This window comes from Nansenia antarctica (genome assembly GCF_963989245.1).
Source record: "Nansenia antarctica genome assembly, chromosome: 16".
Classification (NCBI taxonomy): Eukaryota; Metazoa; Chordata; class Actinopteri; order Argentiniformes; family Microstomatidae; genus Nansenia; species Nansenia antarctica.
Window position 1 is genome coordinate 5,049,093 of NC_137686.1, and position 16,218 is coordinate 5,065,310.

General features: G+C 40.8%; 1 protein-coding gene across 2 annotated transcripts; it reads left to right on the forward strand.

Annotated features, from left to right (window-relative positions):
• Positions 1-7,685: 7,685 nt before the first annotated feature.
• Positions 7,686-15,853, forward strand: gata6 (GATA binding protein 6). Of its 2 annotated transcripts, none has more exons than XM_080546757.1 (7): positions 7,686-7,788; positions 8,678-9,591; positions 10,522-10,688; positions 11,654-11,779; positions 12,065-12,152; positions 12,538-12,638; positions 13,337-15,853. In XM_080546757.1, the coding sequence occupies exons 2-7, from the start codon at positions 8,733-8,735 to the stop codon at positions 13,502-13,504; spliced, it is 1,509 nt and encodes a 502-aa protein (XP_080402883.1). In that variant the 5' UTR covers positions 7,686-7,788; positions 8,678-8,732; the 3' UTR covers positions 13,505-15,853. The 2 variants fall into 2 exon arrangements, with proteins under 2 accessions (XP_080402883.1, XP_080402884.1); XM_080546758.1 differs by having other exon boundaries at positions 7,777-7,916.
• The last annotated feature ends 365 nt before the right edge of the window (positions 15,854-16,218 follow it).

Sequence of the window (16,218 nt, forward strand, 5' to 3'; positions counted from 1 at the left end):
GACACCCCTTCACTACTATAGGCTAGCTCAATCTGTCATAGAACTGTACAGGATATGCTGTACTTAGGGGAGGCTGGCTCTGGGACTCATTGACCCATTCATTGACGGAAGATCATGCAATGACTTTGATACTTTTGTCCACGTTGCGGCTTATGTAAAAAAGTTCTAAATATTCAAGGTTAAAAAAAGCTTTGTTGACTTGTGGCAACCAGGGCTGATTGTCACAATGTAAAAAAATGTGGTCTTGAAAGCAGCTTTTTTTCTATTAATATAAGCCTTGATTGATACAGAATGTTATTCTAAATACAGAATGTTATTATAAAATGTTATTAGGAAAAAATACAGCCACAAACGTCCTCCCGCTGGCTGGAAACTCACTTCTTATTCACTTAATACACTCTCAGGGATGTCATAGGGGTGATCAGTGACATCATAGGGGTGATCAGTGATGTCATAGGGGTGATCAGTGACATCATAGGGTTGATCAGTGACGTCATAGGGGTGATCAGTGCCGTCATAGGGGTGATCAGTGATGTCATAGGGGTGATCAGTGATGTCATAGGGGTGATCAGCGACATCATAGGGGTGATCAGTGACGTCGTAGGGGTGATCAGTGACGTCATAGGGGTGGTCAGTGACATCATAGGGGTGATCAGTGACGTCATAGGGGTGATCAGTGATGTCATAGGGGTGATCAGTGGCGCCATAGGGGTGATCAGAGGCGTCATAGGGGTGATCAGTGACGTCATAGGGGTGATCAGTGACATCATAGGGGTGATCAGTGACGTCATAGGGGTGATCAGTGACGTCATAGGGGTGATCAGTGACGTCATATGGGTGATCAGTGACATCATAGGGGTGCTCAGTGATGTCATAGGGGTGATCTGTGATGTCATAGGGGTGATCAGTGACATCATAGGGGATCCTTTTCTTGGGATCTTGTCATCTGTTGGACTACAGAATGTAGAAAGTTGCTGTTTTCACATTATATAGTCACTGGTATGGTGTGTCTTAAGACTTCTTCAACCTCACCACCCCTAAAACATTGGTGCCACAAGGATAGCAGATGAAACTAAGCTAAATGGGTTATTTAATTATTATTAATATCAATGTGACATATTAATGTCAACAGTTACTTGTTTTATGAATTTTATGCAAATCTCAAAATCTATTGGGAAACCAGCCCCAACCAGCCCTTGTTGCTATGATACTCCTGAGCACATACTGTATGTCAACATTTAGTAACACCTCTCGACAACATGGATCCTCTCTTATCACAAGGATACGTATTTCAGTGTAAAATCAAATAACAACCCCCTCCAGATGTTCACTGATGAGCACTGTGACACGCAGCGTATGTGTTTAAACAGCCCACTGCTGACTTCTCTTTTTGTTGTTCCCCAATCGCTCCCATTGTTTTCTTTTGTTAGCGGTTCGCTAAAGTCAACTGAAGTTACTAGTGGCTATTTAAACACCTCTGAACCAAGGAGGACTATTGCTCTTGGGCCCATAGAACACTGCCAGGGTGAGAAGCCATCTCACGAAGGTGTAGAATAGTGAACTAACCCTTTAAAGCCCCCGTCTCCCCTACCCATATCGCCAGGCTGATATGGTTGTGTAAAAAAAACATACTCAGCCTAATATTCTTGAATGTATTCTATAACTGCAGCTCCTATCGCTACCCTGCTTGGTCATTCCCCTCAGACGATCTCTAAACACAGCCATGACTATCACGGTTGAGAGTCAGTCTGCTGGGGCCTCGAGGGGCCTGCGTGTCGCCGGTCTATGACATCATTACAAGGTTCTGATCCACGTGGACACTGATGTAGGATATACACAGGCAACACCACCACTAGTGTACCCTTGGCCCTACAATACTCCAGGGAGACTGTCCCTGTCACCTCTAATCCCATATGTAGATATGTGGACAGATGCGTCTCTGCTTAGTAACGGTAGTAAACATGTACACAGGGACAATGAGAGAGATTGGGCGTCTCCCTCTTTGAGTCTGGATCTGACCATTTCTCACAGACTACACTTGCTGTTTTATGCTCAACTTTTTTTACGAGTTGCTTCATAAAAGACACTCCTCAGAAGCGTAAATACACGAGTATATTCTAGGTAACACGCCTTCTATTTCAGTAACATTGAACGGGGGGGGGGGGGGGGAACGGCATTGGTCACAGTCAGACAAGTAGTAGATCACATGACTTCAACAGGGTGTGGCTGAGTATTTCCATATTCCGTATTTCCATAGCTCATAGGGGCCCATAACCTCTCCCACACTCTGAGACGCCCTCGTAATCAGGCAGGTGAGGGCGGGGGTTCCATTCAGGGCGAGTCCCAGGAAGTAGGGACGGTTCATGCTGTCCAAATGACAAAGGTTGCCTTTACACCTGCCCAGCCCGTTTAATCATCTACCCATTCCCAACAGCCACCCAGGAGCCTGATGCTCACTGCTCTCCCAGAAGCCTCTGCTGCAGGCCCCTGGAAGCCGTCATGGGAGGGGAGGGGAAGGCAGACCTAAGGCATAAAACCTAACTGTGCCTTTCATAAAACACAATGTCAACAGGTGGGTTTTTTGTGGAGGAGAAGAAGAGGAGATTAATCCCATACAGGAAATGACTTTCACAATCATCATGGGACACAGAGTTTTATTTGGTTTTTAGGAGCATATCAGAGCTCTTCATTCAAAGATCAAACATAGGCCTAAGTAAGCGTGAAGCCTCCATAAGTGTGGGTCTGAACAAGGAAGTGGAGTCTAGGATGCTGTCTGAATCCTGGGTTTCCCACCACAAGCCTTAGAACTGCACCCAGGAGAAATCCTGAATAGAATCCAAGATTTGATCTACCCAATTAGATATATGCAGATGTATCTATTTTAGAGCTATGAATTCTTCAATGAGAATTGCACTGCAAATGATATAATCATGGTCACGGTTTAAAACCATTATGAAAAGGCCATTCGGGATACTTCAGTAACACGTCAACTGTACAGGTAACATATGAAAACATATATATGTTTTTCAGATAATGAAAAACAAACAAATTAATTAGCATTACGTTCTGACATGCCCGTATGCTAGCACCAGAATTGCTAGAGGCTTGAACTGTTCTGTCTTGGGCAGGTTATAGCAAGTTCAAGTTATAGCCCTTTCTTACATCTTGATCACTTCATCTACAATCATTTGAATATGCACTGGCCATGTTTTCATTGTCAAACGAGTAACAGATACCATTGAATTGGCCTCAGTTATTTCATTTGGACGTCGTCAATCCATGGAATATTTCCCAAAGAGGAAAAACATTGAAACCTTATTTGCTAATTAGCTGATTTTTTTCTCTCCAAATACTGAACTTATCTATCAGTTTATATATACTGTATATATACTGTAAACTACCGCCACTGGCATCAGGCCAGAACTCTACATGCGAGAGTTGCTTATTGTCCGGTAACAGTAACCAACGATACATCTTCCATCGCTTTATAAATTGTTGCATTTCTTATTTGCTTGTTCCTTGTGATGCGAGGTTAAATGTGACATTCCCAAAAGGCAATGATCAAATCCTCTGCATATTAATAATGCTAATTCTAAAACTACAGCGTCTAATACTAATAGTATTAATAACAACAACGGTAATATGAGCATTAGTATTATCATTATTGGCATTATTAATATTATTCTTAATAATCATTATAATTATAATTATAATCATAATAAATACAATAGTATTCATAATATAAATATAATAATTGTTATTATTACGATTATTTTTATTATTATTATTATTGTTGTTGTTGTTATTATTATTATTGTTATTGTTATTATTATTATTGTTGTTGTTGTTGTTGTTTGAGAGAGTATTTCTTTAGAGAAAATAAACATTTGTATGTGCCAAAAAATAACCTCGCTTCATATTGAAACTGAGGAGATTTGATAAATGCCCCAGACATGTTTTACAAATCGGTGGTTGTTGCCCATTAATCAATAACTCACACTTGTTATTGACATTAGAGTCTACGCCACAAGCAAAGCAGACTTTATCCACCATACTGCCATTGACGTAGACAACAATCATTACAAAGATCATTACTTCTGAACCGAGTTATGTTTGTTTGAAAACTCACTGCTTATACGGACCTATAGATTTCCTTTCTTTCTTTAACGAATTATCAGAATGATCATCTGTGTATTAATTATCACATACGGTAACCTATGGCTACAATCAGACACTTTTGGAGGACATTGTAAAATATATGTCTTTGTTTCTAAAGCGAGAATATTGAGACACAAATGAATCATCTCGTCTCAGTCAGGCCTGCTGCTATGAGCTGCCAGGACAGCTTACACACATACCCGTTGGAAACGTGTTTCTGTTCAGATCCTCTAGCTTTAACCATTATTTATCAATGTAATTAAATATTATAGGCCTATGTATGTGCATTCTTATCTGAATAATGACGTCATTCTAACACTTGTTGCTTTAGCCTATTATCGGAAACAGGCTTTCAGGCCTAGACTATAACAGTGCGAGTGTTGGAGATAATAATTATCAAGTCGGTACATATGAGATATGATGGATACTACGGCCACGACACCTGAAGAGGGTTTGGCTGGAGTATGAAAGAAACAAACATGATCGAGATACGACTGAGACCATCAGGTCATTTAGAAAATCAATAAAGAAATGAAGCCAAGTCCATTTGATTTAGGATAGTAGCCTATAAGTAGTCTAATAGTACATGTGTTATTATCGTTATTATTATTATTATTATCAATAATAATCCGAATCATAATAAGGTCAACAACAATAATAATAATAATAATAATAATAATAATAATAATAATAATACTAATACTATTATAACATTATTGTCAGTACTAGTAATAGTAGGCCTAGAGTTCCGGTAGTAGTAGCCTAGGTTACCCGTATTTATTTATTTTACATTAGCATCGTCATAATTATTATAATAATCGTTATATCATCATAATAATTATTAAGTATCAATATTATCATTATTACAATGATTATCAATAATATCCAACTTATTATTGGCATCAGGTTGGCATCATTCGCTGTATTATGGCGAATATGAATATTGGCATATTGCACTAGGCCTATATAATTTACATTATTCAAAAAATGCAATCAAAGGCAGTGTTCAAGTAAAGTTGCCAATAGACCAAACGTCTTAAAATGCCAATAGGCCGCGTTGTTTTGTGTATTGTTGATTTGACTTGTCTTCTCGTGGCTGAGTCCTGGACAGTGTGAAGATAGCCCGGCTGAGACACCGCGGCGGCCCGACACCTCCACGGAGTGATTCGTCACAAGTTACTGTCAGAGAGACACACTTCATGGCATCACAGCAAAAACACCTCATTCGTCATGTCGGAGCTGGACCAGTAAAACCAGGATGATGTAGCCCATTCTAGCACCTTCCTGACCACCCCAGGCTCCTTGTCCATCGGAGCCAGCCAGGATATTCATTATCCATAATCGTGACTTCTGAGCAGTGCAATGCCCCCAGTGATCTATCACAACAGTGCAATGCCCCCAGTGATCTTTCACAACAAAGCCTACCCTAAACGCGTTTAAACTAAAGGCAAGGCTATTCTCACTTTTACCACAATGCAGTACACTTCAAACCTCTCTCGAAAATGTATCTAAAATGTTTTTTTTTTGTCTCCCCTCCTCTGAAGCAATGAAAAGTGAAAGGAATGCAAAGAAACAGTGAAGGACAAATAGCTAAATGAGGGCTGCGATCTGATAATAATAAAAAAAAAAAAAAAACGCACATTCTCCATTCCAGGGAGTTTCTGCCACTGCAGCTCAATCAGACTGGAGAATGGTCATTGTTTGAGCCACTTTGCTACATGAGAGGAGTCAAACAGAGATAATGTTGCTGTGACTCGTGGCTCTCACACGCACGGCGCCTATGTTTTGTACAACCAAAATGTGACCTACAATTTCCCCCTGAAACGAATCTCGCCTCAGTGTGTTATCCAGTGTGTTATCCAGGCGAAAGTCCATTAAAATAACATAGGGACAACCAACCCCATAGTGTGTGACAACCAACCCCACAATGGGGATGGTTGTCACATGTGCACAACACGTATTTGACGGTCCACATCTTCTGAACAGAATAATCTTAAGGAGAGTAAGGGCACTCCATTACTACCTGACATTTCAGACTTCCTTTACACGGGAAATGGATAAAGGATACAGTTTGTGAGGGATTCAAATAACAATAAAAAGTGTGACGACCAACCCCGTCCTCCCCTAAATAGAAATAAATATACCAGTACAATTCTACTCAGTTGGTCGAGCGGACGGAGGGCTGGTGAGACGGTTGAAGACTAGTAAATTAATGATTCAATTGACACCTATAGTCACTTTTGATCATTTCACTGGCCGATGTATATTCACACTGAATGAATCATCGCCAGTTCAAAGCAAATCCCTTCAGATCAGCAGAGTTTGCGCTTCCAAGGTGCTGAATCCATTCAATCCCAAGTGGAGGGCGTCTGACTTACATAAACTAATTAGTGATGGGTCTGCTTTAACACATTACACAAAATGGAGAATAAACAAACAAAATGCTAAACTACTAGTATAGGCCTATGGATGTATAGCCTCTAGTCCCCTGATCAGAACAAGCCAATGTTAGCCATATTGACATCATAGGCTAATGGTTGCGAAATGATCAATTAGAGGTTCATTTGAATGAATTAAAACGGCAGCAGTTTCTTAAACATGCAAAACATACTTGTAATATATCACAACCAACCTATGCCCTATCTTTACTTTATCAAAATATTGTAAACATGTATTTTGTTTGTCTTGCCCTCTGGTAGCACCTGTGTGTTTTTTTTGTTTTTTGTTTATCTGTTGCTTTCTTTTAGTTTTAGTTTTTTGTTGTTTGTTTGTTTTATTTTTTGTGTTTTTGTTTTTTGTTCTGTTCTGTTTTGTTTTATTTGGTTTTTCTGTGTTTTTTGGTCTGTTTTGCCCAGATTGTGATGTGGGTATTAATGTGTGTCTGTCTTTCCTGTTGGATGTTGTATTGTCCTAATCTCAAGAAAAATAATAAAAATATTTGAGAAAAAAAATCATGCAAAACATGATGTATTATATATAAGGCTATCATTCTAATATGAACAAATATGACGTAGCCTATGTCATTGTGTTTTGTACCTACATTTAAACACATTCTGAAGCACACATCACGTATAAATAGGCCTACACAATATCATAGCATGCATACAAGTAGTTGCAAAACGTTTTTCTTTTGTGTCAATTCATTATTTATATCAATGACGAAATATACTGTTTGTTCGGGAGAGGGGGAAAAAAAAGCATTTCGATATCGATTTTTTTCAGTGAACATAAAGTCGTGTGAATCATTTCCAAGTGCACTTGGAACAACGAGACTCTTTTTCTCGATTTTTTTTTGTAGGCTATCTGAACCAAAAGGAAGCCTATATATACTTTTAAAAGGTCTACTTGATTGCATTTACATTTTCTTTGGGTGATTTTAGACATGATCAAGTCTCTCAATTTCTCCTTGATTGATCGTGGAGGCTAGCACCCATGCATGTGTTTGCTCAACTGGAATCCAATCAGAAAACGCCTCCAACTTTCCAAACGCATGCAGCCTGGAGAAGCGCCTCCTCTCTTAAACGTCCCAGCCAGGAGCGCAGTAACGCTTTCATTCCTATCTCCTCTGAGACCAGCCTAGACACACTGTTGGAAACGTCTACCAGCGACCCATGGCACAGAATTAGTAAGGTATGCGGTGAATATTGCTCTTTACTTCTCTCGGTTGGAGGTTTTCGTCCACTCTGAAAGAACATCTGGGAAATCATCTGGCTTCGGTGTGGCTGAGTGTCCGCTGCGCGTAAACTAAATCAATTGGGGTATTGTTTTGTCACCGTTACCCTGCCTCTTGGCTCTTATCTGTTAGGAGTCTTATCAAGCGGTTATCTCTTTGGTGCAAAGACATATTGCGTTTTGTTTCCTATCTGTAACGGTGTGTGTTTTTTTTTGGGGTAATTATGATGAGGCCAAGAGAGGGAGGACAGGACACGGGTGGATTCAGCCCCTGCGTTCGGAGCGCGCTTTGATTACATTTGAGATTAATCCGTTAGCTTGTATTCCCTGAGTGTGCTATCTGTGTTAAATCCATAACCATCACCTCGTGTTCACATGGAGGGCTCTGTTCGTATGCCACCATAAGTGATCTGTACTTTTATTATCATGTTCTAGAAAATACTTCAAAATGAAACCATTAAGCAGCGCGCTGAGGGCAGTGTTGGCTTTGCGTTGTATAGTTTTTCAAGGGGGTAAGCCGTGAAATGGATATTATATCGGTGTCGTGTTAAGTTACATTTTAATTTAGCCAAATATGATGGAGCATGGATGTATTCAAACGTTGAATTTCAAAGCAAGATTTATTTATTTTCTTTACCCAGAAACTTTTTTTTATTTTATTTTTTAACGTGGTTAGGCAGTTTATTGCATCATAGATTTGGTAGCCTTGCCAAATGATGGTGTACCTTCTTCGTAATGATAAGTCTATACTCAACAGTCGTGTAGCCTATTTCATAGTTCACCATTGACAGTGTGATAACAGGTTTTTTCACGTTACGATAACGACGTTCACTTCCTTTTTTAACAGGGTAGACTACATCCTCAACATTTTTAGCCCTACGGTGTATGGAAAGGGCTCCTGGATGGACCTGGGCGAACATAGCTGGTCCATGGTCAAGCGAGAAGTGTCCAGCAGCCCAGGGTCACCGGCTGAACAGACAGGCTACCTACACTGCGACAGGCGGGACGGTCCCGCCTCGGACGGGCTGAGGTCACCGCCGCCAGCTGAGCTTGACGCCGTGGGACACCGGCGCGCCTCCGAGGGCAGATCATCTCTACACTCCTACGTCCACTTCGGACATCACAACAACCCCCTGCCCACCTCGGAGGACATCACGCTGTTCACGGATCTAGACCAGGGCAACAAGCTCATCATTTCCAGCGGAGCGCCGCACAAGGGGGGCTTGCTCGTCGACCCCAGCGACATGTATCAAACACTAGCCATCGCGGCGGCCCAGAGCCAGGCTGGATATGATTCACCCTCTGGTAGTTATATGCACTCCAACCCCAACTCTCCGGTGTATGTGCCTAGCTCCCGGGTGGGCCCCATGATACCTAGTCTCCCTTATCTGCAAGCCAGCGGGTCGTCTCAGCCCAGCCATGCGGTCACCAGCCACTCGGTCTGGTCACAGTCTACTCCGGAGAGCCCCTCCTACAGCACCGGGAGTCCACACACCTCCAACCGGTTCCACTACCCGCCGAGTCCGCCCATGAACACCGGCGCACCCCGGGACAACGGCTACTCGAACCCGCTGAATGTGACCAGAGACCAGTACGGACTGTCGCGCCCCCTCAGTGGGTCCTACGCCAGCCCGTACTCCCAGTATGTGGGCCCGCAGCTGTCCCAGCTGTCCTCGCCTTGGCCGGGACCTTTCGATAATACGATGCTGCACACTTTGCAAAGCAGAGGTGCGCCCTTGACTATTCGAGGACCCAACGGAGGTATAGCCAACATTTTCGAAATATATATATTTTTTTTTTTAAAGAAGGAATTTTGTTATGGTCATTTTATATTTGGATATTAATTGAACAACCTATCAATGTTAAACAGTGGGCATAAGATATAACCTACAATAGTTTAAATGATTGTACAAAATAAACGGCAGGGCATTGGTGTTACAATGCAGGTAACAGCAATTTACAAAATATTCAGATTCAGAAGATTAACCCAGATATTCTTAGCAATATAGGCCTATATTTGTGAATCACCTTTTAAAGCACAAAGTAACATACATTATTGTTATAATCCCACATTTATTATCAGCATCAATTTGTGGTATGAATTCATGATCATAAATGGATATCAAATAGTTGATAACTAATCTGTTCATATGCTACCATTTTCACTGGCATCAAAGAAACATGCAACTATGAATGAACTCCTCTGACATTGCTGAGACATTTCAAGATGCGTCGGGCAAAACGTACTATAGCTATTGTTCATTTAGGCGTATTCAATGTCTCAGTCTATGCCTAGAAAGCCTTTAATCAAAGATGTCTGAATACTCATCCATGCATCAACTGGGCCGATAGAAACAGAAAACCAATTAATAAAATCTGGTTTTAGCTAATTGAATGAACCCTCGGCAAAAGACCCTCATTGTCCCTATTGTCCCCATAGGCCTTGTTACAAACTTAATTGTGAGTTGAAATTACTTGAGATACTTTCCTGGCCTTACTCAAGATTTTAAGGCAACCAGGTTACAAATTATTTTAAGTTGAGTCAACTTGCGATTTTTTACAGTGTGTGTGTGTGTGTGTGTGTGTGTGTGTGTGTGTGTGTGTGTGTTTAAGGACATTTTGAAAACCACAGCCTATGTCCATCGACCTGTCACATGAATGACCCGTGTCTGGTTGGTCTGTTCCCCGCAGATATCCTCGACGACCTGGGGGAAAGCAGAGAGTGCGTCAACTGCGGCTCCATCTCCACGCCGCTCTGGAGACGCGACGGCACCGGACACTTCCTCTGCAACGCCTGCGGCCTGTACAGCAAAATGAATGGCCTCAGCCGGCCACTAATTAAACCACAGAAGCGGATGGTAAGCACACGCTCAGAGGACCACTTAGGCACTCAATGTCCTGCCTATTTATTTAAAACAATGGCTTAAGGTTATCACCAAGGATCTCCAATATACTCCCTAAATAATCGTGATTTTATTTGATCAGCCATCGCAGAAATAGGAGACCGTTATTGGCCTCCTTTACCTTTACGGCCTTCATATATCAGAAAGGTCGTTCAAGCTGTCATGATGTCCATGAATCCAAAGGGAAACATTATTTGGAGAGACACATATCGTGAGCTTAGAATTATAAGGTTCTATCTCCGTTTAGGGTAGTTCCGAGATATTGAGCGTCAAAGTTTTTACATTCCATTATGTTTCATGAGATGGAACCTTTGGATTTTATGAATTACTAACTCAAAAATGTCAACATTTTAAAAATAACACCACACAGGCATTAATAAACACCTAATGGATCAGATTATGTAAGAAACTCAATTTTGACAAAAATGGAGATAGAACCTTATAATTCTAACGTCACGATTTTCCTGTCGCCATTACGCATGGCCATTAAACACGCGCCTAATAGCTCACAAACTGGTGATGCCATATTTTCAGCAACATTCTGACAATGAAACGCTTGTAGGCTCCATAAGCAGCGTGAATGTCTGTTAATGGCGAGGTGGATACGACCAATATTATTGCAAGGAACTTAGTGAGATAACAGAAATGGAGACCTATGAAAAGAATCGTGGCCCTCAGATGATTAATTATGTGCTTGGGTCACAGCCAAATATGCCATTAGTCACGTACACCTGAGACGTTGTTCATCCCACTTTTTTATTATGACGCTTTTCCTGTTGGTTAATCGTAGCTTATTGTGTTATGTTAGGCGTTTATTATTGTTGATGTATCGTTGTTTATTGTTGTTTATTGTTGTTGATGTATCGTTGTTTATTGTTGTTTATTGTTGTTTATTGTTGTTGGTGTATGGCCTTTCTCAGTCGTCCTCCAGACGCATCGGCCTGTCCTGTGCCAACTGCCAGACCAGTACGACCACGTTGTGGCGCAGGAACGCGGAGGGGGAGCCGGTGTGCAACGCGTGTGGCCTCTACACTAAACTACATGGAGTAAGTCAACATATATATACACCCTAATTTTGGTCACAAATGTATTTTTCTTTGATTTATCTTTGACAACGCGGCTTGCGTAGAATTCTCCCAAATGAAAATGCAGCCTATAGAGATTATTCAGTAGACCTAGACCTATATCTAGTGACATGCTTTACATCATTTAATGATAGTCCGAATAGATTAATGAATTGCAAACATTGAATGAACATGATTTTTATTTTATTTTTTAAAACAGACATAAAAAGAATAATGACATTGCTAACTGATTTGGTCTCTTTGCAGGTACCTCGGCCGCTCGCCATGAAGAAAGAGGGAATCCAGACGAGGAAACGAAAACCCAAAACATTGAACAAAACGAAGGGATCCTCTGGTGAGCTCATACACAAGGCACTGGGACTATAACAAACTGTTTCGTTCTGGTCCTCAATATATATATATTTATCATGTAACTTATCTTTGATTTTTTTTCTCCATATTTCATTGCCTTTACATATTGTATTTTATTGTAATGCCAATGGTATTTGTTGTGTAATAGTTCAAGTGTAATAGTACTTGAATGTACGTTTTTAATTTGTATTGCTATGAATTGTATTGTGTCTCACAACTCCATGTGAGTAGTCCTCAACTTTTTAATGCACCTTTTGTTGCTGTTCTTTATACCATACCTGTTTGTTGAGGAGTGACACATAAATAAAGATATATCTATCTATCTATCTATCTATGTTACTTATCTTTGATTGATCATTTTACTACAGGAAATAACAATTCCGTCCCCATGACTCCGACGTCCTCTTCCTCCAATTCCGAAGACTGCTCGAAGACCAGCTCTCCATCCACCCAGGTGTCCGTGGCAGGGGTAAGGCTATACTCTCCATCCACCCAGGTGTCCGGGGCAGGGGTAAGGCTATGCTCTCCATCCACCCAGGTGTCCATGGCAGGGTACAGCTCTCCTTCCACCCAGGTGTCCGTGGCAGGGGTGAGGCTATGCGTGATTGGATTTATTCGGTTAATTTAATACACAAATAGGCAACGATAGCCTTTTGAATTATTCAAATAACCCACATTTGCTTCGCTAAACGAGAGCACCTTTTTAGACATGAACATTACTAGTAGAGGTGGAAATTATTTTCGTTAGCACTTTGTTGACGAATAGAAGTTACGGGTAGGCTAATATTAGGGAGTACGTAGAAGACTTAATATGGTAATGATATTGGATTAATGCTCAGTGATTCATTTAATGTGTGCATAGCGTCACCAGAGTCAAAGTCTTTCTCAACTGGGTTCAAGGAAGTGCATGGTTTAGTCAAGAGGACCTTTGGAATTCTGTCATAAAAACATCAGTGCCTGATTTATTCAATATTACTAATATTCACAGCCCTACTACTCATAGGCTACGTCAAAGAAGCAAAACCATCTTTTTTTAGATTTAGGAAATCATTTGAATGGCTTTCTCTATAATTATACAGCATTCTGTCATTGTTTAGTCTGTGACTTCAAACACTGTAGAAAATAGCCCCCCAGAATCTGTGATTAACTGTTGTCTGTGTGTTGCAGGTCAACTCCTCGGTCCTGAGTGGAGGCCCAGGGGAGGGCATAGTCTCTAGTGGCCCGGCCGTCAAGTACCCTGGGCAGGACGGCCTGTACACCAGCGTGGGCCTGGCCCAAGCGGAGGGAGCCACCTCCGTGCGGGGGGAGTCCTGGTGCCCCATGGCCCTGGCCTGAACCCCTGGACCTGGGGGATGGAACCCGCCGCACTAGCCTCTACTCTCACTCTCTCTCTCTGGACCTCCTGCTGCGTTGGAAGTATTTGGTGCCTTTTGTCTGGGTCTGTTTCCTCATTCACAGCTAACTTGTGGAGAGTGGGGACATAGACAGCCTTTCCACCAGCTCCGGGCAAGTTTGAAATGGAACCCGTGGATATATTTGGGATTGATTTCCAGATGGTTATGGGAAACTTTCAACTCCCTTGAAAACGAAGGAAAATATTTCAAAACATCAAGGCCAGTTGATGAGTTCTTGTTAGTATGCAGTTGGATGCTTTCAGGACCTGCTGTCCATGTCTTGGGGTAGTGGAGGAGGATCAAATGTTCTCTCTGAAGTGAAGACATGTGTACAGAATGTTATGGATTTCTAACCCTCTTTGAGAAGCTGAAAAGAAAAGGCTGTTAATTGGATACTAGTGCTCGATAAAGCACATTGAAGGACACTATGATTTTTTTTTGCAACTGGAATCAAGCTTTAAGTACTGAGACAATCTTCCTGAATCAAGAGAAAGTATTTATTAATCTTCCATTGTTGAAAATATGACTATGATTGTTAATAAAGATATGGCTATAGATTAGAACTGACAAGAACATTTCTTATGTCTTCTTTTTTAAGTATGATTTTTTTTCTCACTCTTTCTCTCTCTCTCTCCCTCTTTCTCTCTCTTTCTCTCTCTCTCTCTCTCTCTCTCTCTCTCTCTCTCTCTCTCTCTCTTTCTCTCATTGAGTAGCTGTTAACATAATTGTAAATCTGCACATGTTTTTTTTCTCCACTGAAAGCTCTTACTGTATCTGACTGAAACTGTTATGGTTTGAAACAGGGTATCAAAGACTGCGTCATCCTATGCCGCTAAATGTTTTGTTTAATTATTTACTCAATTTGCAAATAATCAAGTCCAACAGATTTAACATTTTGAAATGATAAAATATCAACTTTATGGTACTATTAGTAGTAGAAACAGATTTTTTTTCCAAAGGACAAAGTGAGAAGGGAAAACACAAAATAATTTGCCTATGTACATCAGATAGCTAGCTAAGAACTATTTGAACAAAGGCACCCACAATAACTTTGTTGATACATCATTTTGTTACAATACAAAACTGCAAAAGACGACTGCTGGAATATTTCGGGCGGCAACAGAGACTACCTAACTGACATACTGTAGACATTTACAGTACAGATGTATTCTATTTTACGAATTTGACCCCCCAAAAATAAAAAATTAGACTGAGGTCAATTTATGTTGATTCAATGTTACTACATGGACAAATGTATGTGAATACTAAGAATTACATGGACAAATGTCTGTGAATACTAAGAATTTGCCCCTTTACATTTTCAGTTGATAAAAGAGGAAATACTATTTCTATAGACAACCTATTCAATGAGAAACAGTGTTACAACCACACATTGGCTAGATGACTGTTAAGCTGTAATTCAAGTTAAGATCCACTGACAGCATCATGAGTGACTTTAATATCAAAACCCAGCTACATTAAAAACAACCTTTCTCAGGTTTTTCAGGACATATTTAATCAGCAGTATCATCATTCCAATGCTGTTGTCCATAATTTGACTTATTATACAACAATTGATTTTCCTCTTGTATTTCAAGTCATATGACCTGAGGGTCGATCTCATGACTTACTTGCACAAAATATGACTCTCCATCATTGAGTCCTGTCACACTGTGTGACTCCTGCTCCTCTGATAGGGTGGTGAGTGGGCCCGGCAGAACACTCTGTGGATCCATTTTAGGGCCAGACAGATTCCAGCCCCCTCTGGGGAATGTCCATGTTAGGAATCTGATGAGGAAGTAGGTCATTGTGAAATCAGTGTAAGTTTGTAAGTGTTTTTTTTTTTTTTTTCCACAGTCAGAATTCTTCATCTGAACAGGGCTTGTTAGTTCTTCTGGACTTATTTATTTGTTTTAAATATCATGTTCATGTTTGTTTGCATTGTTTTCCTGTTTTGTTTGGATATTTGTATTTGTATTTTCTTTTTTTTGGGGGGGGGGGGTTGTTTTCTTCCTGTCACAGTTTGGATGATCTTATTTAAATCTTTAATTGATCTCGTGATAGAAATGTGAATCTGGAATCATTGCCCCGTCAGTCTTAGAATACTCTAAAGAAATACACCACCAGAGATTTCTTCACACTGTAATTGGTCTGTCATTGTATCCCACTGGTTTAATGGTGTGCGCTCCAGTTAAAGTCCAGGTGAAATCTGAGGGTTTGGAGCACACAAGTGCTATTATGGTACCGTAACATCTATCCATTTAGAATTGATTAAATTGAATCAGCCCTTCTACGTGTGTATCATTCAGGTATTTGTTTGCGTGTTATTGGCATCCATGAGTCCCACCCGTGGTGTATTTCTCACGTTGTCATGAAGGAAAGGTCTGGAATGACAGTCCCATCACTGTCCCAACCACTGGCACAGGTGTTATGAAAGGTTTTGGATCTCCATTGTGTAAAATGAGGTTAAATGTTCACTATGTTTTCTGACATTAAACATTATCAAAGCGAACCGTACCACCTACACACAATACTTTTTAGTAGGACCTTTTTCCTTATGGAGGATCACGAAGACACTCAAACAATGACTTTACCATGGTTTCCAGTGTCCTTTTGAACCAAGGGCTATGCCCTTTGCTCCCGCACATAATACAC

Bases quoted from the DNA above. Each gene is read 5' to 3' on its own strand.
- gata6 (XM_080546757.1), top strand. From the start codon at position 8,733: ATGGACCTGGGCGAACATAGCTGGTCCATGGTCAAGCGAGAAGTGTCC. The intron at 11,780-12,064 runs GTAAGTCAACAT...GTCTCTTTGCAG, and splicing joins TCTACACTAAACTACATGGA to GTACCTCGGCCGCTCGCCAT. The intron at 12,153-12,537 runs GTGAGCTCATAC...ATTTTACTACAG, and splicing joins CAAAACGAAGGGATCCTCTG to GAAATAACAATTCCGTCCCC.